Consider the following 24,731-nt stretch of genomic DNA (forward strand, 5'->3'; position numbering starts at 1 on the left):
GTAGCCACGCCCATGCTTGGCCGGATCCCTACTTTCATTGACCAATCAGGTTGCTCTAAACCTGCCACATCCTTAAAAGAGGTGGAAATTGTGTCAAGAGGTCGCCATACGAAGTTGGCTTCCCAAAACCATGCCAACATGCAAACGGCATGCCAAACATGACAGGCACACATGCCAAACGGCATGCCAAAAGCATGCCAATCGCACACGCCAAACAAGCATGCCAAGTGCGCATGCCAAACGTGCCACTTACCGCGATAGCATGCCAAAACTTGCCAACCCACTCTCCGTGCGTGACCAGCTTCACAAAGGACTTCAATTTGGCTAGCCTGAACCCTAGGGGCGGCCATGCTCTAATGGCGGTGGATGAAACCCTAATTTCTAATTATGGCCCAAAACTATGTCACCTTGAGCCCGCAACATGCCGCAAGACTTAGGAAACCCTAAAAAAGGCGCCACACCATGGCCACTCGTGGAAATATTTGTTCCTGTGGCCGTTTCAACATGGTGTCCTGCCTGTGGCTCCTCCGGCATGACTCTGGCATCGTTTGTATAAAATGCCATGCCTCGGCCACCAACCGCATGCTACATGCCATATATGCTAATTAGGGTTTCGACATGCCAAACCCTAATTTAGGCAAAATTATCGCGCCAACCGAGCCAAACAATGTTCCACAGAACATGGGGATCAATGTGGCCATTAAAACTGATGTTGCAACACCATGTTTGAGTCTAACACCAACGTGCCAAAATTTCAGTGGCCATGGATACGCCAGGTGCCACTTACTCCATCGTGTAGCTGGCATGCACAAACTATGCCAGCCACTCCACCATGCCACTGGCATGCACAAACTATGCCATCCATGCCGCAATACCACTGGCGTGAGCTAAAGGAGACACTGTACCATTAATCAGGCGCCAACAGAAGGTAGCCATAATCAATGGCTACCCTTACCCATGAGATGCAATCTCAGCCATCCAAGTCCGCCACCGAGCTGGCAGGCTTGTGGAAAGTTTTAGGCGACCAGCCGCCTAAATCTAGTGGCTATAGCTACGCCAGGCACCACTTGCACAACCGTGCCACTGGCATGCACGAGACATGCCACATGCCACTGGCGTACAACGCCACTGCGCCATTATCATGCGCCAACACAAGGTATCCATAATCAATGGCTACCCTTCCTCATGAGATGCGATCTCAGCCATCGAAGTTCGCCACCGAACTGACAGACTTGTGGCAAGTTTTAGGCGACCATCCAAGACGATCCTAATAGCATCACATGCTATTTTTCTATGACAAACCTCTTGATTTTAACTTTCCACACGTAGAAAAGTGCTACATGTTTTCCACGAAAACACTCGAGACATCAAACATGTCACAAACTGGGGGATGCTCATCAGGATATTGGTCTGGAGGTTTACAACGTGCGGCGTGCAATACGCCCATTACAAGAAAGTTTCATAAAGCGGGGCAGTTAGTCATGGTAAGAAGTAATGGTGTAAACGGATCCACCTCCTTCATTGTGGAAGCATAATTCCTGACGTTACACGTTACTCTTCCACCAGTCAATCGTTTCCACTTTCTACGAGACCGGGTACATTTTATTACTTGTATAAATAAGTTTCACCTATTTCCACCAAAAAAAAAGTTTTGGTCAGAGAACAACACAGTATCCAGAAATCACCTGCTAGCTTTCCATTCTGCTAGCCAGTTATACTTTCTGATACAAGTCGTAAACAACCACACCTTCAGAATCAACTATTCTGGTCTCAACACTTTCTTCGCTTCCCTCTCTAAGACCAACCCTTCTCATTCACTTTGTGACCGAAGCAAGCCTGGAACGGCCATTTCTTAGTTTAGGCTAGGATTGCATAGATTGATCTCTCGAATCAAAAGTACTCCCGTGCAGTGCATTGTTTAGGGTCTAGACTCGTTTCTCATTCACACACACGAATTTACCAAAATCGGCAGAAACATTTTTCAACCACAAACAATTGGCGACCACAGTGGGAGATTAAATCTCTCGGTTGCATATTCAATTCGCAATTTCATTTCATCCCAATTGGTCTTAGGCCAAATTCAAACCCATTTTCAATTTCCTAAATTTCTCAAGATGGTTGATCTTAGGAATGCTTCAGAAACCCTCAATCCCAATTTTAATTCTCCTAGCACCGAAGATACTCCATATGTTATCCCTGAATCCGTTCTTTCATTCAAAACCATTGTCGAGGCTATGAAGTCTCGATATTTAATAACTATTCATGATTTAAAGAAAATCCTGAATGATATTGTCGAGAATCAAGCTACTATTGCCAAGACACAGGACGGAGTATTTACGCTTTTGAAAGCGCTCACGGATCAACTGTCAAAGGAACCAACGCGTATTCATTCTGTAGGAAACGCTATCAACCATTCATTTTGTATCAATGCTGATAATGGTAGTCCTTTTTCCAAGATTCATATTCTTACTCCTATGAGCAGGATGAAGCCTATGGCCACGCTGAATAGAAAGGTATCCACCACGCTAACTTGTCTACTCATGAAGATCAAAAGATGTTTCCTCAAGATCAGAAATAAGACTCGTGGGATTTATCACGTTATCATCAGAGTCCTCGCAATGAAAAGGTGATTTCATTATGTGCATCCTTCTTGGAAAATATCAATTCCCACATTGCATCAGAAGCTGCTAAGGGATCCGCTGATTATTTACTCAGTCGATCCGAACCGTTCCAGAATGAAGAAGCTCGTAAAGACGTTCGGGAAAGCAGGCGTCTTTCTAATAAAATACCCAGCCTCCAGTCAATCGCTAATGAAGGAAGAAAGAGAAAAACTCCAGCAGCGGAACAGCAACACAAACGTGTGGCACCAGCGCATCAGATGGCTTCACCCCAGAAGGTCACGGCTAAGGTTCTTATACAACAACAAGAAACTGGATATGTCGCTCCAAACTTCCTGTTCCCGATCGAGAAAGTAATAGAACTCATGGAAGTAGGGATTCAAGACGATGCCATCAAACTACCTCCTGTTAGGCGCCTACCAACTGAAGAACAAATGGTAAATCCCAAGTATTGCCATTACCACAAGTTCGTCAATCATCCTACCAGTGAATGCAATGCTCTGAAACGCATCGTCCAAGAAAAGATAGATTCGGGGGAATTGCGGATCGGCATAAAGATATTACACAGACAATAAAGGACGACTGGGGACTTCTCGCGTCCAGGATTGCGTCACACAATAAACTTGGATTTGTAACCTGAAAATTCAGTTTTGTGGAGAGACCCCTAAGAGAATAGAGTATATGGCCGTAACGGACGAGATCAAAAAGGGAATGACCAACACTATGGCGTTACATCCTCTACCACCAACACCAGCGGCACCTGAAGCATCCCCTCTGACGTGACGCCTCTTATTACCAGAGCCAGAGCCGCTGCTACTCCTAATATTTATTCGAGCATGACCGCCTGCAATCATCACCAGAGCTGCCACCACTTCTTCGTCAGGATGAGAGACTGGAGGAGCCAGAAGAAACCAACCTTCCCATTACCATTATCAATTTAATGGAGAGACAGGAAGTTCTTTCCAAACCTCATACGGACATGGCCACAACTCAGAAGGAGCCTCTTCAACGTTTTTCTCCAGAAGCCTGCTTCAATGTATTTCTCCAGAAGCCGCTCCGCTTCAATGTTCGCTCCCGAAGTCGCAACATTCTCCCCTATAGCCGCCACTCCTCCTTTCCAAGGATTTTGCCGTAGCCGCTACTCCTTCCTGCCAAGGATCGTGTCCTAGCATCCACTCCTTCCTGCCAAGTATCGTGTCGTAGCCGCCACACTCCCCCTGTCAAGGATCATGATCGCAGCCAGCCAGGGTTTGTAGTCGTGGCCACCTTTTGATCCATACCGCCAAAAGCTCGTGGTCGTGGACAGTTTACTCGCTCGTTTGTTGATACCATCCAGAGCTTCACCATGGCAACAATTACTACAAAATCACCAGTACGGATCCAAGATGACGATATATTTATCATGGTCAACCCACTGACCATACAAGATAGAAACATGTAAACCACACTTGGGGACTGAGGCTCTACACGGAATCCCTTCACTGTCAAAGCTCAAAAGACACGGTCAACCAAAAGGTCATAACCACGACAAAGTCATCCACTCTTCAAGGGTGTAGCGTAATAATATCATCACCTCTCTGTATAGAAGGCGCCCGCAACACTTTACGAGGTCGCGGCGGATCCCAAGCCCGCTCGGAGAAAACAACTTCAGAAACTTAAGAGAAGTGCGACTGGGGACTGCTCATTGCAGTCCATCTTAACAACTATCAGAGACTCCAAAAGAAAGCCACAGGGATACGCTCACATATCCGGCCACGCCATCGGATCTAACAAAAGTAAAACTAGGGACTGCTCACCGCATCCCATTCCATGCAATAGTCCAAGATTCAGAAGATGGTTCAAAGGATGTCGCTTGGAACGAAGTCCTTAAAGACTTGATAGCAGCATATCGGCAACGGAACGTCTCTCAACTCATCTATTTCACCCAGTGGCTCTGAAAGATTTCGACCATACAAGCATCCACATCCTATAATCATCACAATCAGAAACTCTAGGTACCAAATAACCTAAAGTCAATGATGAACCAACAACGCAACCACAATCTCCAAGATTATCCCTGACATTACTTCATCCATCCATCCTCAGAGCGCAATGGAGTTTGGTAAATTTTGAAACCCACTGGAGAGGTTAGATACTCATTCTTATGGAGTCAGAACCTTATTACACATTCTAGAGAAGATCGATGGTACTGTTGGGTGGAGACATGCGAGAGCACCTACCTTGAGTTCTCCTTGCTTGCCTTGTTGATTATAACTATTGGATATTTCTTTGTTACTATTAATGCTCGCTCTACCACTGTTAACAAATGATGAAGAGGAGCTAGATGCTACAGATGAAAGCACGGAGCCAGACGAACAACAAAAACAGAAGAGGGTCGATACCCCTTTTCATACGAATGCGGTTTCTAAAGTTTGAACAGAATAAAAATTCCTTATTACTCCATGAACAGGAATATATGACTAGGCACACCACACTCATGCTCCATAACCGCCGAAGTAGTGTGCCAATATCTCCGCTCTGTGACCGAACCAGCAGCGCGCCAGCACAAGGAACACCAGTCGCTTAACCTACAATGCTCCATGGCACCAACACTCCATGGTCAAGCCAAATATCCATGGCTCCAGCACTCCGTGGTCGAGCCAACTCTCCATAGTTCCAGCACTCTATGGTTAAGTTAGCACCAATGCTCCAACATTCTATGATCCAGCCAGCAAGCCTTCCAAGTGCCATTTCCACCATTCCACGGATTGAAGCCATTAGCACCATCATCACTGTTTGGTAGACAAAGTTCCAGCACCATCATCACCGTTTGATAGCCAAAGTTCCAGCGCCATATTTCCACCATTCCATGGACTGAAGCCAGTTTCCACCATTCCATGGACTGAAGCCAGTTTCCACCATTCCACGGACTGAAACCAGTTTCCACCATTCCACGGACTGAAGCCAGTTTCCACCATTCCACGGTCTGAAGCCAGTTTCCACCATTCCACGGTCTGAAGCCAGTTTCCACCATTCCATGGAATGAAGCCAGTTTCCACCATTCCATGGAATGAAGCCAGTTTCCACCATTCCTTGGGCTGAAGCCAGTTTCCACCATTCCCTGGACTGAAGTCAAGCGCCATCTCCATACGTTCCGTGACCTAGCCAGCTAGCAGCCATCCACCAATCCGCGGACCAAGTTGCAGCGCCATCTCTGCCGATCGGTATCCAGAATTCCAGCGCCAATGCCAGCACCCTATGGCAAAGCCGGAAGTACGCCAAGCCTCCAATGCAAGGATGACGGATTTCTCATGCCTCCTGCCAAAGGTTAGCCAAATTATTCCTGGCAATCTCTTCAGGACTTGCCCTTTTGATTTTTGTCCTTGTCTGTCACCATCTTATGCTTATCCCGCAAAAATGCCACTGTTACGAGCTAAGCAAGGGACTTAATATTGATGGTGGTTTTTAGTTCAGGGATAAATTTGTAAAATTCTATCTACCTGACCCGTCATCAGATGTAGTAGACATTGATATGTCTATATTCCGCATGGAATTTGGAGAATATATCAAAATCTGATGAGTGCTTATGTCTCTCTTCATATTATATTGAAACTCAAGTTCCTAGATAAATTGTCCACTAATATAGAGCCTAATGAGTGTATAAGCTCCTAGCTGCATTACTCACAGATGTCGGAGACTGCTGAGTACTTTTCTTGTTCTTATGTTCCCCGGCAGAGCCCTTAATATTGGTATGGCATGACGGATTTGTGTTCACTCGAAGCAGAATAGCACGGACCTCCAAGTACCAACGTTAAGAGCCTTGCACAAAATACTCAGTCATAAAGCAAAGAATAAACAGAGCCGCGGAGTAGGAGCAACAACGAGGGAAGCATGGCCATTCCATAGGCTAGCCGGCGCCACTTGGACACGCCCCATGCTACCCAACCGGCCCATATTCCTTTGTCGACCAATCAGGTCGCTTTGAACCTGCCACACTCCCAATGAGTTGTGGATGGGCCCATACTTGTCGGACCTATTCCCCTCAACCAATCAGGTCGCATTAAACCTGCCGCACGCACCAAAATGGTAGCCACTCCCATGCTTGGCCGGCTCCCTACTTTCATTGACCAATCAGATTGCTCTAAACTTCCACAGCCATAAAAGAGGTAGAAATTGTGTCAAGAGGTCGGCATACTAAGTTGGCTTCCCAAAACCATGCCAACATGAAAACGGCACGCCAAACTCGCGTGCCAGGCGCACATGCCAAACGGCATGCAAACATGCCAAAATCATTCCAGTCGCACACGCCAAATAGGCATGCCAAGTGCGTATGCCAAACTTGCCACTTACCGCGATAGCTGCCAAAACTTTCCAACCCACTCTCCGTGATTTACCAGCTTCACAACGGACTTCAATTTGGCTAGCCTGAACCCTAGGCACGACCATGCTCTAATGGCGGTGGATGAAACCCTAATTTCTAATCGTGGCTCAAAACTATGTCACATCGGACCCGCAACATGCTGCAAGACTTAGGAAACCCTAAAAAAGGCGCCACACCATGGCCACTCGTGGAAATATTTGTTCCTGTGGCCGTTTCTACATGGTGTCCTGGCTATGGCTCCACCGGCATGACTCTGGCATCGTTTGTATAAAATTCCATGCCGCGGCCACCTACCGCATGCTACATGCCATATATGCTAATTAGGGTTTCGACATGCCAAACCCTAATTGAGTCAAAGTTGTCGCGCCAACCGAGCCAAACAATGTTCCACAGAACATGGGGATCAATGTAGCCATTAAAACTGATGTTGCCACACCACATTTGAGTCTAACACCAACGTGCCAAAATTTCAATGTCCATGGCTACGCCAGGCGCCACTTACTCCATCGTGCCGCTGGCATGCACAAACTATGCCAGCCACTCCACCACGCCACTGGCATGCACGAACTGTGCCATCCATGCCGCAATACCACTGGTGTGCGCTAAAGGCGCCACTGTACCATTAATTAGGCGTCAACATAAGGTATCCATAATCAACGGCTACCCTTCCTTATGAGATGCAATCTCAGCCATCCAAGTCCGCCACCGAGCTGGCAGGCTTATGGAAAGTTTTAGGCGACCAGTCGCCTAAATCTAATGGCCATAGATACGCCAGGCGCCACTTGCACCACCGTGCCACTCGCATGCACGAGTCATGCCACATTGCCACTGGCGTACACCAAAACGCCACTGCACCATTATCAGGCGCCAACACAAGGTAGTCATAATCAACGACTACCCTTCCTCATGATATGCCATATCAGCCATCGAAGTTTGCTACCGAACTGAAAGACTTGTGGTAAGTTTTAGGCGACCAGCCAAGATGAGCTTAATAGCATCACATGTTATTTTTCTGCGACAAGGCTCTTGATTTTAACTTGACACACGTAGCAAAGTGCTACATGTTTTCCACGAAAACACCTGAGACTTCAAATATGTCACAAACTGGGGGATGCTCATCAGGGTATTGGTCTGGCAGTTTACAGCGTGCGGCGTGCAATACGCCCGTTAAAAGACAGTTTCATAAAGCTGGGCGGTTAGTAATGGCAAGAAGTAATGGTGTAAACGGATCCACCTCCTTCATTATGGAAGCATAATTCCTGACGTTACACGTACTCTTCCACTAGTCAATCGTTTCCACTTCCTACGAGACCAGGGTACGTTTTATTACGACTTATATAAATAGGTTTCACCTATTTCCACCAAACAACAAGTTTTGGTCAGAGAACAAAACAGTATCCGGAATCACCTGCTAGCTTCCCATTCTGCTAGCCAGTTCTACTTTCTGATACAAGTCGTAAACAACCACACCTCCAGAATCAACTATTCTGGTCTCAACACTTTCTTCGCTTCCCTCCCTAAGAACAACCCTTCTCCTTCACTTTGTGACCGAAGCAAGCCTGGAACGGCCATTTCTTGGTTTAGGCCAGGATTGTACAGATTGATCTCTCGAATAAAAAGTACTCATGTGCAGTGCATTGTTTAGGTTCTAGACTCGTTTCTCATCTACACACACGAATTTACCAAAATCGGCAGAAACAGTTTTCACCCAAAAATACATATCAAAACAAATTAATTTGTAGTTTCAGTTTTGATATTGGTTATCAAAAATGGTGTATGGAATCCTCGTGCTTAACTTTATAGGTTTGCAAGTCTATTTCGAGATTTGTAAAATTCTTTTCGTGTTGTCCTTTATTTTTTCGTTTCTTTGTCATTTTGTGACGAAAATTGGGAGAAATATATGGAGTAAAAAAATGATACTGGTATTGATTTTATATTGATTGGTATCACTAGGGAAAAGAACATTGGTTCTTATACGTTTATCTAATGAAAGAGTGAAAGCATAGACTAAGGGGGAGTAGCATATCATATTGATTGGTATAACAAAGACGTGCGGATTGATGAAATCTATCTATCTCACCTTTAGGGGGAGTATTAGCTTTGTTATTATAATGTCAACAACGGCATTTAAGGATTGAATGAATGCAGGTTATTGTGTTATTGAATTCGGGAATCAAGCGTATGTGTAATGAATTCTTGTAATTTGTTTATCCATATGATTGTAAGAGTTTTGCCACTAAAATTGACAAAAGGGGATATTGTTAGAGCATAGATTGGTTGAACCCACAAAGCGTTGGTATGTCAAGTTTGGTTGTCATATTTTAGTGAATCAAAACTCATTTTAAGAGTCGCTTGATTATGTACTAGAGTCAACTTCGTATAGGTTAGCATGAAAGTATTAGGATATGATACATTACCAGTACTTCAAAGACTTGAATAAGTAAGAAGTAAGAAGCTACAACGACAACATCATCCTTCCACTAGAGGTTTGTGATATTTGACTTGAACTGTTTCATTCCCTGACGTATCTTTCAAGTCGTGCATATTGAAAACAAAAATGCGAAGCATGTTTGAACTCTAGATAGACATAGTATTAAGGAATACAATATGAAGTTTATTTCTTAACCATTAAACTTTGTAGATAAGACATCGACATAATCGTTTAAATGCTATTGTGATTATGTATGGGTATGAGGTGAGGATTGCATCCTAGGAAAGAATGTTGTACATGTGTTTTAAGGAAATAAGTTCATAAACTTGTTTATGAATCGAAAAAGAAATCGCCAGGCGTTATTGGGATTGTTATTCATTACATATCTTGTGAACATCCAATATGTGTGATTTAGTGTGACCGCTCACGACTTGTTTGTGTTCTTGGTAAAACTATTCACAAAGGCCTGACTTATGTATTGGTAAGACTTTTATTAGTGAACCGATCTTAAGTAATCACCTGTGAGGTATGATCGAGTTTGTGTTTGGTTGAACCGAATATGGGTAAAGGGGAACCGATCCTATGAAGAAGTGCAACACATCACAAAGGGGAATCGATCCTTGTATGAGGTGCAGCAAGGTTTATAACAGAAAGGGAACCGATCCTATGAACATGTGCAACACGTTTTTAGCCTAAGGGGAACCGATCCTATGACCATGTGCAACACATATAAGTTAGATACCATATATATGTGGGGAACCGATCCTAGTACCTAGTCAACCGAATTTTGGAAAGCTAGTGTGACTATGCACAGTACTCACGTGGAGGTAGAACCGAAACTTGTTTTGGTAGAACCGTGAAACTCATGATTTGTGATTGAGTGTTTCTTAATCAATCGCATAGTTCTTGAAAGTCAGATGAACCAATTCTAAACTTGTTTGGAAGTGTGGAAAATCGGTTTCAAGGGTGTAAGTATGAAAGAGGACTTACAAAGTAAGGATGTCGACATACTTTGAACATGTACAGTAATGTTTATATTTTATTTTTCAAAGTTATTCCTTAATAGCTACAGGAAGAAAATCTCAGGATCGAAATATAAATAAGTTAAAAATCTTTTAATTAAGGTTGTTAATTTTATTTTAGGAAAATGAGAATTAGTAATGTGCATTTACTAGTTGAGCTTTTCCAGAGAGATTTTCGATCATTATTTTGGACAGGGCATTTCCAGGAATTATGGAAACCGAATTTGGAGTGTACTGAATATCTTTGAGAATATTTTCGGTTTTGAAAATTCCTTGGTATCCAAACTTCCTTGTCTATAAATACTTGAAGTTTGCATTTCTAGCAAACTAATCCTTCATGACAGCAAACTTCCTCGGTTGTGTTGTTACTGGTGTAGCCGCCTATTCGGAGAGGAGAGTAACCTAATTAGGAGAAATCTCTTACGACCGCTCATTTTAAAGTCTTCTTTGGGATTGAGAAGCTCTACGAGCACCGTTGGTGGGAAACTAGATAATTGCGTTTTATCTTGTGTTTTCGATTGATTTGATTGACTAACGGTGGTTGAACTTTAATTGCGCCTAGTTTGTTTATTCTTGAGAATCTTCTCTTATGATATATGATTCACTCAAACTAGATCGAAGTTTCGACTGGGATCTTTAGACTGTTATTAGTGCTAAATACGATCTTGTAATAATCCATTGTTAACAGACTCCATTATGTGCGTGATCGATCACAAGAGATTCAAGTTGTTATGTGCAGGTGTTTATTGAAGATCTAAGAATATTTGAAGACAAAGAAGATATTGAAGATTTATTTGGAGTTCATAATCTTTGGTGTGCACAATACTTGTTTCGGTATAAGAGGATCCAACTATAATCGGTTTATCCTTGTGGTAGATTGGATTGATTAGTTTTGTAGATCGGCATCAATACAATTCTTTGTGATTAAAACTATTGATTGCAAAATCTTAACGATTACCTTTGGTAATTGAACATACGACAGATCTAAGAACCTGACGAAGGAGTTTATGTTAAGATAAACAGAAGAGCCTTTGTCCGACTCATATCACTTGGTTGAATAGAGTCGATACCAAACAGATTTGTTGTTCCTTTACTGTTTGGAATACAAACCAGAGGAATTTTTCCAAGTACGTGACTTATTCATAAGTTTGAGGCGTGGGAATACAGACGGAACTAGGTGAACTATAGGTTTAGTTGCTTGGTCTCAACTATATGAAGTTAGGTTTAATTTTGTGTAGCGTTTTAATCCTGAGAGTACTCAATTCTGGACAAGGTACCGGGGTTTTTCTGCATGTGCAGTTTCATCGTTAACAAAATCTTGTTGTGTCATTTACTTTATATTCCCGCATTATAATTGTTTTATTATAATTAAAGTAAATTACACAAATGTTAATTCCTATTTACTTGATAAGCAATCCTATTGTGTTTGGTTAAGTCCGAACCTTTGTATCAAGTAAACATACTTCGTTGTTCTATTGTCTCGATCTCGTATCCATAGACGATCACACGATGTGTGAACCGATTAGTTGTATTGTTTAGACTCAGTCCATAGACAACCACTTTCGGAGAAAGGACTTATAGGTAGGAAACGTTTTAGCTTGAGGTATATTTGGGTACCCTCACCTTTTCAACCACTGCCGAATATCGGGGTATTACAATACCACCACCTTAAATTGGAGCCGTCCTCGGCTCCGGAATACGTACAAGCTCAGATCTCCGACGTTTCCTTCCCCTCATGAGAAGCACCTGGACCAACCCGTCCAGCGTACCTTCCCACCCTCGGCAGGTGAACCATCGTCGGCTCTGATACCATTTGTAATGACACACCATCCGAGAAGTTTCTGCTGGATTACCGCAGCAATGCCCGTTGAAAACCCCACACTGTCGGATAACCGCAGTGACTAAGTGGGTACAATATTGGTGGAGGGACGGGTCATTACAGCTACTCAGTTGCCGTGTTGATCAAGTGAACGAGTTAAATGATACGGCTACTCAGTTTCTATTTGGTAACTATTCATACTCGTGTAGGGAAGGGAAAACCGGGCACCATAATGAGGTTGCCTTCCTTGTGCTATCCCTTCCCTTTATTTGAGGTACAGGGAAGGAACGCACTCTCCCATAGTGCTTGGTCTAACAAATTAAGCTTGTGGGTTTCACCAAGTTCACTCAAATAGATTTTACAAATTCCTTATTTTTTCCCAGCTTTTTTTTCTCGTCAATGTAAATCAACTAACAATTTTCTATTTTATAATATTTTTACATAATAAAATTAAAAAGATTTAACATAGCTAAGGTCTACTAATTCAATTGGGTTGATTCTATAGTCAATTAGCTAAGTCTTACGAATATCTAAAATTTTATTAAAAAATCCAAAGATTAATTCAGATCATAAGTGATCCAATTCATTATGATATGAAAACTAACTTTAAACTCATTTATCAACCAAATTCGACAGGCGCTGAAGGATGTTGGGAGTGATGATAAATGTTGCCACAAAATAGATTTGAATAAAGCAAATGTTATGTTCTTTTCTTAATCATAAAAAATAAAAATAAAACAAAAGAGATTCGATTCTTAATTTGTTCATTATCAAAACACTAGAACTTTTGGCATTGGAAATTTTGCCGCCACCACCGCCTACATCAAAATCGATCATCAATTCTTACTCTATAGTATTCCGTCGATGACCATCAATTCAATTGCATAGCCGTAGATCCATATTTTTTTTCCAAAAGATCTTATAAATTAAGAAACTTTAAATAACCCAAAATCTGATTATATTAGTTAACAAACTATGCCACGTGTCAACCAGTGATTCATGGGAACAGAGATATAAGGGATTTCTCGGTGCAAAGGACCTGAAGTCACCGCTGTGGTGGAAAATCAACGGTTATACAACTTGTACCATTAATGTAGAGCAGCTTAATTTTTTTGGATTGAACGCTCAAACCCAAACCCCACTGTAAAAACTTTGTAGGTTGAGGTTTCATGACTATTATAAATATAGGCATGAAATTTGGGGGAAAGGAATGATATTTTTCATGAGCATCTATTTTAGTGTGTGATATGTCCATACAGATTGGATTGAATTATTATTTTTGAGTTAATGTGACAGTAATACCAATTTGATAGTAATTGTTTGATATCCCATTTTATTTATGTTAGGGATAGACGGATAGTCATCATGTGTGATGAAACCCTTAATGAGCATGTTTTTGTTATTAGCAAAAGTAAGGAGCATATTTTTCCGATATTCACCTAAGCTAATAGTATGACTAGTGAGGCTTAATGGATGGTTAGAAACTACCTGCCTATAATATTCAATGAATTAAAATCTTGTTTCTAAGTTGGAAAAAAAAAACTTTTAGTTAGGCACTTATCTTTGCTAATGGTACCGTTGATGATATTAATAATCAGTGCACCACAGATTGTGGGGTGGTTACCATATAACAAGATCGGAAAAAATCATCAAAATATGGGGGTGCCCAAAATGGTGTTACGATATGTAATGTGTGTTCAAATAAATACGAGGTCAAAGCTATATATATATATACATAAAGCAATTGCTCTCAGATGCGGCATCTAAAACAAATAGTATTTGAGAATTGTACCGAGTCAACGAAGAATAAGATTTTAGAAAGAAAGAGATTATAATTGCATTACTAGCTAGTAATTTGCAGCGGTTGGAGTTCCCATGGTCTGGATTCAAAAGGGGCCACTAAGTCGTGAAATGCTCTCCAAATAAAACTGAAAGAGATTTTCTCTTTTACATTTCTATGATAAGAGTCAGTGATTCTTATCAAGTGAGAGGTTGAAATTTCTCTTAATGATTTATATAGTTCAGTCTAGCTAAGAAAAATATGACAAGATACTTTCAAATAAGAAATCCACCTATATGAGTGACAAATGTGGTCACTTCTATGATAATTATAAGACTAAGCTAATCTAGAGCACTCGAGAATACTAAGAACATATAGTGACGAAATGAAGACAAGCTAGAATTTTCTTAAAATGAAAAATTTTATATATAAAAAATAGTGTGAGAATTATTTTATCGATTTACTTTAACAACTAAACAGTTTGAGTTCACTGATTAGCTAGTAAATCCAGTAAATTATCAATAGGTTTGGTTTAAGGCCAAAAGATATTATTTATCAATGCATTATATTTTCTGTTGTGTTTTTCAAAGTTTGTAATTTTTGTCTAGTCGCTTTTTCACTCATATGGAGGATTGTTGAAATTTGGAATCAATCTATGTACGAGTGAAATATGATTTTCGAATTTTAAATTTCAAGAGATGTGGGTGGGGTATGCCTTTTTATCCATAAAACACTTAGTCATAAATAGATGTTATGGAGAGTCACCATTAAACATGGTGAGTCAAGACACTTTGTACCGTCACCATTGAACTATGAATACTCATCTATTATTTTAGTTTGTATGATTTGTTTAACAAGTTTAAGAAGTTAAAAATAAGTTTTGAAATAAAAAGTCACGGCCATATTTAAAAGCGCAATAATTATTAATATTCTTGGATTGAGTGGAGTTGCAGTGTCGCTTTCTACAAGACGTGATGTGATTGTTGTATTTTGGGAGGCAACGTCCTTACCCTAACCACCATACGTAGGGATTAATCGTCTTTTAAAGAAAGAGGATTATTTCGTCTTGATCAATAATAAGTATTCTAACTTTCTTTTTTGTTACTGTTTTGTTTGTCACATGAATAAGAATTTCGAGAAACCGAAACGCATATTCTTCCAACACAAAGAAACAAAAAAGAATGGAAAGGAAAGGAAAGGAAAGAAATGAAACGAACGACAAAAAAAAAAGAAAAAAAAAACATAAGAAAATAGAAAAGATAGGGCGTATATAAAATTCCGAGTTCGGATAACATTTAGAACTTGACGAAATTCACAACGGTTGATCTCTATTGAGATTTATGCAAATGGAAGAATTCAGGGTACGTCTGCATGAAAAACTTGTGGAATATTTCAAGGTACACAGGACATGTTAGGCGTGAATAGTAGTGAATAACTTCTTCAATATCTAACTCATGTTCAATATCACTCATGTCCATCAGTTCCAACTCTTTTAGTTTCTTTGCTACCAAGTAGTAACCAGAATGTTCTGATCTCATTGTCTCACTCTTTCTACCATCATCACTTGTTTCTTGCCTTTTGATCTTGGAATATCCAGTCTGGTTTACAGAATTCACGAAGCTCCCCTGGTAAACCTTTTCTTCTTTCAACTTGTCCTTGCCCTTCACAATTTCCACCTCATTGCCATCATAACCTCCACAATTTTGATTGATATTATGAGGGGTCTTGGGAAGTTTATGGTATCCTCCTAAAACTAAGAATTTGAAGTTATGGAGAGTCTTCCGAAAGAACTTCTTGGTTTTGAGGAAAGAACTTTGAAGCAACATTTTTTTGCTTGTAGGATCCTTGCTCGTTGGAGCAATATATACTTAGTCAAGCAGAAATGTCGACAAGGCTGAGGGCTTCTCCTTTTTCATTTTCCTTTGTATGTGCCCTATCTCTCTCTCTCTAAACTTATTGGTCATTCTCAACCCACATGGTTCATACTATGTGTACATGGGGATGGGATGGATGGTGGGGCTCTATTGATTGAAATGATAGCCAGTATGCTTTTAGAACAGTTATTACCTACTCAGATTCGATTGGAAAGAAGGTAACTTGGTCTCATGATCGATCGACTGCCCGGTAAGCATACATGTAAAAACGAACGCAGTTAGGCTTGAATATGAATCATCGTCTTCAGGTGAGTCAAATTGGTGTCTGCACCTAGAATCTACAGCTTGTATTGATATTTTTCAGCCAATTCTTTCACCGGAGTCGAAGGAGCACAGGCCATAACGTTCCAAAATTATCGGATTCTCTAGGAATCCAAAGTACGAAGTCTCATGGGAGCCTATGAAAATCATTTTGTCTGCCATACTTCCCAGAAAGGAAATCCAAATTTAATGCATTACTAGATCTTTTTTTGCTGTGATGGCCCATAATTCATATAAGATAAAATCATAGTGGGCCATGGTTATTTAAAGTTATGAAAAAATGGGTTCGACACAAGAACTTTAGACTGGTGAAATTCGGCATAGGCAAAAAGAAGGAAAAAAATTTTACTTCTAATTATGGACGTTTCCCTTCCCATCAATGAAGTGATGGCCTATGCTGGTGAAAATGAAGTTACCTACTGTAGCGTATGTTGTTCTTTTGATCAATCAAAACAATTTTAAGTGATTGGCTTAATAACTATAAGTAGGCCAAATGAACAGAAAAGACACCCACAGGGCACACACACTAAAAGTAAGACCCCAAAAACATCACCAGCAGGACATCCCCACTGAAGGGGCACTCAACTAAAGCAAAATACCAAAACTTGACAAAAAAGAAGGCTTGTAACTATACACTTCACACTTGTCTGCTTTGTTGTTAGTGGATTACTCAACCCAACCCAGTAAACGATGATACTCCAAAGGCTGCTTAAGTTACTCCCTGTGTAATTCAAAGAGAGGACAAGCTTATCATTGGAAAAATATAACAACATATAGTATGAAACGACCAGTTAATGAATACCATCTTCCAAAGATAGCTGAAGGATAAAAAGGCCTATCAGACCCAATCACATCATAGTTCACAAGAAATAAAGTGAAATCTACAGACAGAATCCAAAGTGTCGTACCTTGTTCAGGTAAATAAGGGCATAACTCATGTAGAACTGCAGCCTCACTTGCATTCACCCCTTCACACTAATTTGTATATAGCTTGACCAAACCCCTTGTATACTTCCGTACATGAATGGGATCTTTAACACCTAATTTATTTCTGTAAAATGCTACAAGCCTGTCCAGGTTATGACTCATTAAGAACAGTGTTTTTATATTTTGTATCTCTGTTCTGATACATCTTTCTCATTAGAATCTTCATTGATTACATCTTCCCTTGTTGAATTTGAAGAACTGGTGCAACTGTCTATGAACTTCCCCGTAATTCTGAGTGCTGGAAACAAGACGATCTTTAATCCACTTGGGGAGCTTGTTAGCTGAGTGAGAGAAGCTCATTTGTGATGGATTAGATGCATAACGTGAGTCAACCAACAAAATTGCAGCATAATCCTTAGCGTGACGAATTACTCTACCTGCATTTCCAGCAATTGAAGGAAAAGATTAGTTATCAAATAAAAATTTTGCATTGGGTAGAGTAATAGTGTAAACTCATCAGGTAGAAAAATTTGTTCACGCAAGTAAGAGCTCAACTGAGAGTTCCACTTCACTGTATGAGGCACATTACCATCTTCAGTTAAAACACCATATTTGCTGATCTACCACATGAGTACGGTGTTTAATTTAAATTATTTGTAGTTGCTACTAGGACATACCGATTGATTGATTTACTGCCTTCATGCAGAGATTTTCATAGTATTCTCTCCCTCTTCTGTTGCAACTTTTTAGAACCGAAAAGCCAGCTTGAGCAGCATCCCCATTGGCCAATTTATTACTGACCCCAAATTTGGGTGTATCGCTAGTATTTGAGTACCCCAGTCCTTCAATATGTTTTACCCTCTCCAACAACTCAACGTCAGACGGGCTAGGATAGGGAAGTCCAACCATAACTACACATCGGCCCATTCCATCGCTAAAGTTTATACCTTCAGATATCTTTCCACCAACTACAGCTAGAAGTAATGCACCATTCTGGGATACTGGACCCTCTTTAGGATGGTTGCCTGATAAGTTTATCACAGTTTCCTTGTATTCCCTTAGAAAGGCATCCACGTCAACGTTACTCCTTGGCTCCCTGAATAAACGCTTTTTCTTCATAATCCTTGTAAGAGTGCCTGAATTCTTCCATGCATCATGTACCTGTGCTTCGTACTCATATGATGAGAAGAACACCACCATTCCCTCAGGTACCACTGTCACTAAATTGCAAAGTAAACGCCCTAGCTCTTCTATCTGTAAGTAAGATCTTCCATAGATTAATGAGCATGTCCATACCTTATAGTGAACGTTTATAATAAGATTTTGTTTACAACAGCGTGACAAAAGAGAATAGAAAAATTTACTGAATAAAATTAGAAGGTGCAAAAAAGTTTCAAAATAAAGGTATGACGTAATTTTAATTTGTTTTTCAAAATTCTGTTTATGTTGTAGGGCTTTACCCTATGTTGTAAAAGGCGCCCTGGGCGCTCTCCTAGGCGCTCTAGGCGCACGAGTTGTCCAAGGTGCCAAAGTGTGAGCAATTTTTTTTTCTAATTTTTCTCTGGGCGCCTAGGAGCTAGGCGAAGGGCCTGGCGCCTCGCCTAGCGCCTAATACAACATAGGTTTTACCCATCTTGATTAGCATATCCTCTAAATCTCCATGCAGGTAGCGATATCAACTAGTTTAGCCGACTATATATCCATTTAACATAGGGATCCTACATGCTACATCACTAGGCACCACTTGTTATCAATTCAGCGAACTAAGTAATAGAGAAGACTACGGTCGTGAATCGCAGTAAACTGAAGGATAAAATAAAGGTTACACATACACACCATGTTTGGAGAGGTTCGAGAACTGTAACTAAAATCAAAAGACATGCTCGATGGTCCATGCGAAACAGCAATTGGCAAAATACTCTCAGGGGGGACAATATGACCGCATGAAAAAAAGTGCAACTTGTCTGGAAGTAGCCATGGGAAGAGACGTTTCCTTGTCTCTTCAATAGGCTGAAGAGTCCCTCCAGCCAGCACAACAGCATGCGCTTGTTCTACTACCTGAGCAAAACAAAATTATGCATGAATACTAAACCCTGACACAATTTAAGAGAAAGCTTAGATCTAATATATGGTACAAAACCTCGGAAAAGATCTTCTCTCCAGCGAGCATGACATATTTTATGAATCCATCTTCTTTTTGAACAGAGTTCAGATGTCTTCTCCTAGAGATTATTATTCTCCCATCACCATCATTATTTGTCAACGACAGCAAGATACTGACAAATGCCTGAAACCCAGATAATGTGCTGCCCTCCACAACACTTACACTGTCATTAAGAATATCACCACCTCTTTCCAAACCGACACGTTTAGCTCCATATCCACTGACCTGCAGTACATACATTGTTTAATGACAAATAACTCCTAATTTGAATGAACAAGGAATTTACAACCCAGAGGAGGCAAAAAGAAATAGGTTTTAGCAAATTGAGGTTGCACAAGTTATTATTTACCTTGTGGATGATATTACTCTCCTTAATATAGTGATGCAACTTTACTAAGTTGATGTTGTCGATGTCAAGCAAAAACAAGAAATCATTGATGGCCATGGAAGAATCACTAACATTTTGTTCAGATGATTTTTCACCAAGACTGTGTAAGTTGGAATCCTTATCGCCAAGTAACACTTTGAGAAAAGCACGAGTAAGAACCATCAGCGTCTGGATATATCTTCTATTGCCGGCTCCAAGTAAATTTCTAAACCTTTCGAAATACAGCTCAAGGTGTCTATGTACCTTCTCCAACTGCAATTTAGAGAGACCACTTAGTTACTTGGTGACTCAAATCACTAGTAATGATCAGACAACTAGACTCGAATGTATAAAGACCGCCTCATGCTCGCCTCGGTCCCAACTACTAGGCATCTTTTTAAGAGCGTCAATTTCATAGAGAACCTTTGGATAATGCTCATAACTCATAAGCAAAATGTGTCATGAAGAATGGAGCTAGTCTTGATCCCCATAGGAGAGCAAATCACGAAAGCTCAAAACAATCTTATTTACAACGAAGGAAAATAAGAAGTATTACCTGTGAAAAAAAGATTCTTGAGTCATACATGCTGGTTAGGGAGTCAGCAAGATTGTGGGCCTCATCTATAATAATAATACTGTTCTTCAGTTTTAGACCAAGAGATTCACGAGCAGACTTGAAGAGAAGAGATTGATAGGGAAGAACCACAAGATCAGCTGCAGGGGTCATTTTCCGGGAGCCATAATATGGACAAGTGCCAATCTTGTTTCCAAGGAGGACAAGATCCTCGATATCCAAGGCATCTTGTTCAGAGGCCTCAGTTTTGAACTGTTTCTGTAACTTATGCTTCCTAAGCATTGGACATCCAGCAGAAGCCTTGGTCCTCCGTATTCTTCCTCCATCAGCCTGGACCTGCACACCATTTGCCAAATCAGTCCTAGATGTTCTTGCTAAATCATCCCAAAATACAATCAGTTAAAACAAAACTCTCTGCAACAGATTATTGGAAGCATCAAAAGTCAGTGCAAATCGGGGTGATCATGAAAACTTCTTCAGGTCCCAGGTCTTTTCTTTGCATCAAGGCTTGGGAGACATGAGATAGTAATATCTGGATCACTGAACTAAACAACATGAGGTCTTTCTGACATCAACAGAGTCTGCAATTCGGCATGCATGTAACTAATTAAAAGGAAGACCATGACGTGGTTGTGTCATAATCTGTACAGTAGTCGTAAGTTAGAAATCCTTATTAGTTTCATACAGCGGAGAGATTTCTTCCATTCCGAGTGGAACAAAACAGAATTAATCTATTTTTTTAATTAATCATATGCATATAGTTTACTTAAGTTCATGCACACTTTTGCCTCCCTCTCCAGGTAGATAAATTGAGAGGTGCAACTCTAGAGAGGCCTTCAATTTTATCCACTCTCTAGGCTTTGTTCCTTAGTAATATGACAATACATACAGCTCACTGATTTGAGCTCCACATCTATAGGCAGTATGGAACAATTCAGCGCTACTTCTTTTATTTTCTTTTAATCGATAATTTAGAAGTGTCACTAATGGTTCCGATAACTAATTCAGATAAATTTCCTTGAGTATACAGCTTATCATGTCATAAAAGTATCTGAACATTGGTATGTTAAATTCACGAAGTAATGTTAGAACTAAATAAGCAAGCAGCAAGGAAGTCTTGACCTTAACTTTAGACACATTTGAATTCTTATTCTTTTGGAGTTCCAGACATCGCTCATTGATTCGAGCTGAATTATTAAGCTTCAAAACCTCTGAAACATAAAACATAAATATGATAGGAAACGATACATATAACAATGTTAATAAACACAATGGTGAATGTTATACCTTCATTGATACACATATTCTTTCTGGACCCTAACGAAACAACATTTAGCTGAGTAGAAAAGACTGTCCTCCGTAACTCCTTAACAAATTGTGAAAGCTGGGAATGTGTTCGACTACAAAAATAGACCTTCAAATCCTCTTCCTCCTCCACATTCAACCCATCCTCCTCATCGTCATCATCACTTGAAGAATTACCACCAGCTTTTCTCTTTAATCTCACTCCATCTCCATTTTCATCATCACTCTCATACTCTTCCACTAAAAACTCCTCTTCTTCACTCAATTCAACTTTAATATCACTCTTCTTCTTCACCTTTTCCCCCAATTCAACATCCTCATTATCATTAAACAAATCTCTACATGATTTCTTCTCACCCAAAACCTTACCCCCAGACCCTAACTTTTTATCCTTCTTCTTATTCTTATCTGGATCCAAATTTGTCTTAGCTAATACAAAATCTTTCATCCAATCTGGCTCTTCATCATCAGAAACACATTGATCCTTTGGATTATCTAAAACCCTAGAAGTTTCAGATTTCATTTGTTCTTTCCTGTCTACTACCCATTGCAATGCACTTGATATAATACTTAGGGTTTTACCAGTTCCTGAATCCACAAAAATAAAAACAATTAGAGATAATAATAAAAGTAGGGTTTAACCAGAGGGAGAGAAGAAAGAGGGGTTTTTACCAGTAGGGCTTTCAAACATGCCAACGCCTCCTTTGTTGAGAAAACTGTACAGAGATTTCATGAAATCTTTTTGAATCGAGTAAGGTTTGAAAGGAAACGCAGAGAAGTCTGGTTCTAATTCTCCCATTTTTATTTTTATTTTGTTTGTGATTTCTCGTTTTACCTGTGGTAATAGACAGGAAGCTCTTCCCGCAATTGTTGAAAGGAAACACAGGAAGTTCTTCCCGCGCTTCTCAGAGAGTGCAGTGGAGACTTACATTTTTGATTGACTTTATTTTCCCGGTCTAATAGTTGTTGCCTCCCACATTTTCTAACTCTTAAGTTCTGGAGATCCGGAAGGTTTTGTCATGTACCTAGTATGCTTGTATGCACTGCTGGACTATGACAGTATTCTGAGATCAATTGCTTTGTAAGCCCATTACTGGGTAAATTCTAGTTTTTGTCTTAGGCCCTTTACTTTTTTGCTTTAGGTCTTCTAAGCCGGTTGTTTACACCCAACGGCTGAGTTAGTAATTGTTGTTTACTATTTTACCTGAGAATTGTATTGGGGAATTCATCAACCAATAATTGAAAGTTATTTGAGGCTCATCCTTGTCTGAGGAAGAGTAGGTACTGAAGAAGGTTAAATCTGTGGGTTTGTTCATGATAATTGGTATCAGACTCGTTCGATCCTGATTACCGGAGTTACGGCAGGCGGCATCGATAAACCAACTAAAGTAAAGGAGGTTGTTGTTATTCAACAAGCTCAAGCAGATCGATTACAATCTTTGGAAGACGCGGTTAAGAATCTTTCAACTGAAGTTCGTTCTCTTTCTGTCGATATGAGTTCTGCTAAAGAATCCTTAGCCGCGATCTCTTTGTTTTGTCAACAAAAAGGTGGTGAAATTCCTATCCCTGAAGCTCATATGCTGTTGTTTTTCCTGAGGATATGGTTCACAAGCCTGGTAAATTCTCTAAACATCCTAAAATTGACTTTCCTAGATTCAATGGTATTAATCCTCGAGGTTGGCTTCGTAAGTGTAATAGATATTTTCAGCTTAATTTCGTAGAAGATGTTCATAAAGTAGATCTGGCTTCCATTTATTTTGATGGCAAAGCTGATTCATGGTTTTTAGATTATCAAGAGGGTAAACTTTTCATCGATTGGCATCAATTCTCTTTAGATATTTGTTGTTGTTTTGAGGATGTTTCATATGATAATTATGTGGGTAGTTTTAATAAACTGTCTCAACTCATAACGGTAGAAGAATATTATGAACGTTATGAATCATTAAAAGCATTAATGAAGACTCAAAATCCAACTCCGTCTGAAGCATATTTCACAATAAGTTTTATTAGTGGCCTCAAGGAAGAAATTAGTAACCCTGTCCAAATGTGTAAACCCACTTCAGAAACTGATGCTTTCTATTTGGCAAGAATACAACAAGCTTCTGTGGATTTTCAGGACAAACGTTTTCTCCCTTTTACTAAGCCATTTCAAACCTCTACTACCACCTTCTCGAATATGCCTTCTACTTCCAAGCCTCCATTGCCTCAACTTACTAAAATTCCCAAACCCTCTTTTATTAATACTAAACCATTTGTTACTCATCCTACTACCCCAACCAAACCTAATCCCCCTCTACCACCCATTAAAAGGTTCACCCCAGCTCAATAGAAAACTAGAAGGGATCAAGGATTGTGTTACAACTGTGATGAGTTCTACAAACCTGGACATTTTTGCACGACTCAATAATTATTCATGTTAGTGACAGAGGATGCTTCTTCTCCTTCATCTGTTGAGGAACTTGAAGAGGATTCTACTTCCCCCTCTTCTCCTATAGAGTCTACAATGGAAATATCACTTCATGTTGTTACAGGTCTGGTGACTCAAAATACCATCAAAGTGCCCGACATTCTACAATCTTCAGATATTCTAGTCTTGATAGATACAGGAAGAACTCACAGCTTTGTGGATTCTCAATTGGCTGAGAAATCGCAACTGCCTATTCTTCCTACTGGTCACATGTTAGTGACTGTTGTAAATGGTGATACTACAATCATCAAAGGAGTCTGTCCTGACTTAGTTTGGAGTATGCAAGGCTACGAATTTTTTGGTGATTTACGGGCTCTTCCATTGGGGGGTTGTCACATGGTTTTAGGGGTGGATTGGCTCAAGAAGCTGGTTGATGTGCTATTCAACTTAGCAGATCTCAAGATTTCATTCTTGCATCAAGAACACCAAATTACTCTTCAGTGGAGTTCATCCTTACCTTCTTGCAATATGATAAGTGGTAATTCATTTTTGAAATTTCTTAAGGCCAACTCTCCTGCTATTATTGGTCAACTTTTCTCAATTATATCTAATCCCCTAGAACCCATACCACCCGTGGTTGCTACTATTTTAAACTCTTTTTCAGATGTATTTGCTAAGCCCACTTCATTACCTCCTCAAAGAGCCTTGGACCACAAAATTCCCTTAAAACCTAACTCCACACCCATTTCTCAGAGGCCATAC

The 24,731-nt window shown here is 40.2% G+C and overlaps 1 protein-coding gene across 3 annotated transcripts; it reads right to left on the minus strand.

Annotated features, from left to right (window-relative positions):
- Nucleotides 1-17,255: 17,255 nt before the first annotated feature.
- LOC113348298 (ATP-dependent DNA helicase DDX11-like) lies at nucleotides 17,256-22,524 on the minus strand. Of its 3 annotated transcripts, none has more exons than XM_026592013.1 (9): nucleotides 22,235-22,524; nucleotides 21,545-22,150; nucleotides 21,386-21,468; nucleotides 20,240-20,593; nucleotides 19,666-19,956; nucleotides 19,293-19,541; nucleotides 18,989-19,210; nucleotides 17,830-18,406; nucleotides 17,256-17,589 (listed from the first exon to the last, which is right to left on the minus strand). In XM_026592013.1, exons 1-9 carry the CDS (start codon nucleotides 22,359-22,361, stop codon nucleotides 17,375-17,377), a joined length of 2,724 nt encoding a protein of 907 aa, XP_026447798.1. In that variant the 5' UTR covers nucleotides 22,362-22,524; the 3' UTR covers nucleotides 17,256-17,374. The 3 variants fall into 3 exon arrangements, with proteins under 3 accessions (XP_026447798.1, XP_026447797.1, XP_026447796.1); XM_026592012.1 differs by having other exon boundaries at nucleotides 20,240-20,587; nucleotides 21,380-21,468; XM_026592011.1 differs by having other exon boundaries at nucleotides 21,380-21,468.
- Between the last annotated feature and the right edge of the window lie 2,207 nt (nucleotides 22,525-24,731).

This window comes from Papaver somniferum, chromosome 2 (genome assembly GCF_003573695.1).
Source record: "Papaver somniferum cultivar HN1 chromosome 2, ASM357369v1, whole genome shotgun sequence".
Taxonomy (NCBI): Eukaryota; Viridiplantae; Streptophyta; class Magnoliopsida; order Ranunculales; family Papaveraceae; genus Papaver; species Papaver somniferum.

What these genes read in the sequence shown, in the direction of transcription:
- LOC113348298 (XM_026592011.1), bottom strand. Translation starts at nt 22,361, where the DNA reads ATGGGAGAATTAGAACCAGACTTCTCTGCGTTTCCTTTCAAACCTTAC. An exon ending in CATGTTTGAAAGCCCTACTG is followed by an intron (nt 22,151 to 22,234) that starts GTAAAAACCCCT and finishes TTGTGGATTCAG; the next exon opens with GAACTGGTAAAACCCTAAGT. An exon ending in AGAGTAATATCATCCACAAG is followed by an intron (nt 19,542 to 19,665) that starts GTAAATAATAAC and finishes TATGTACTGCAG; the next exon opens with GTCAGTGGATATGGAGCTAA.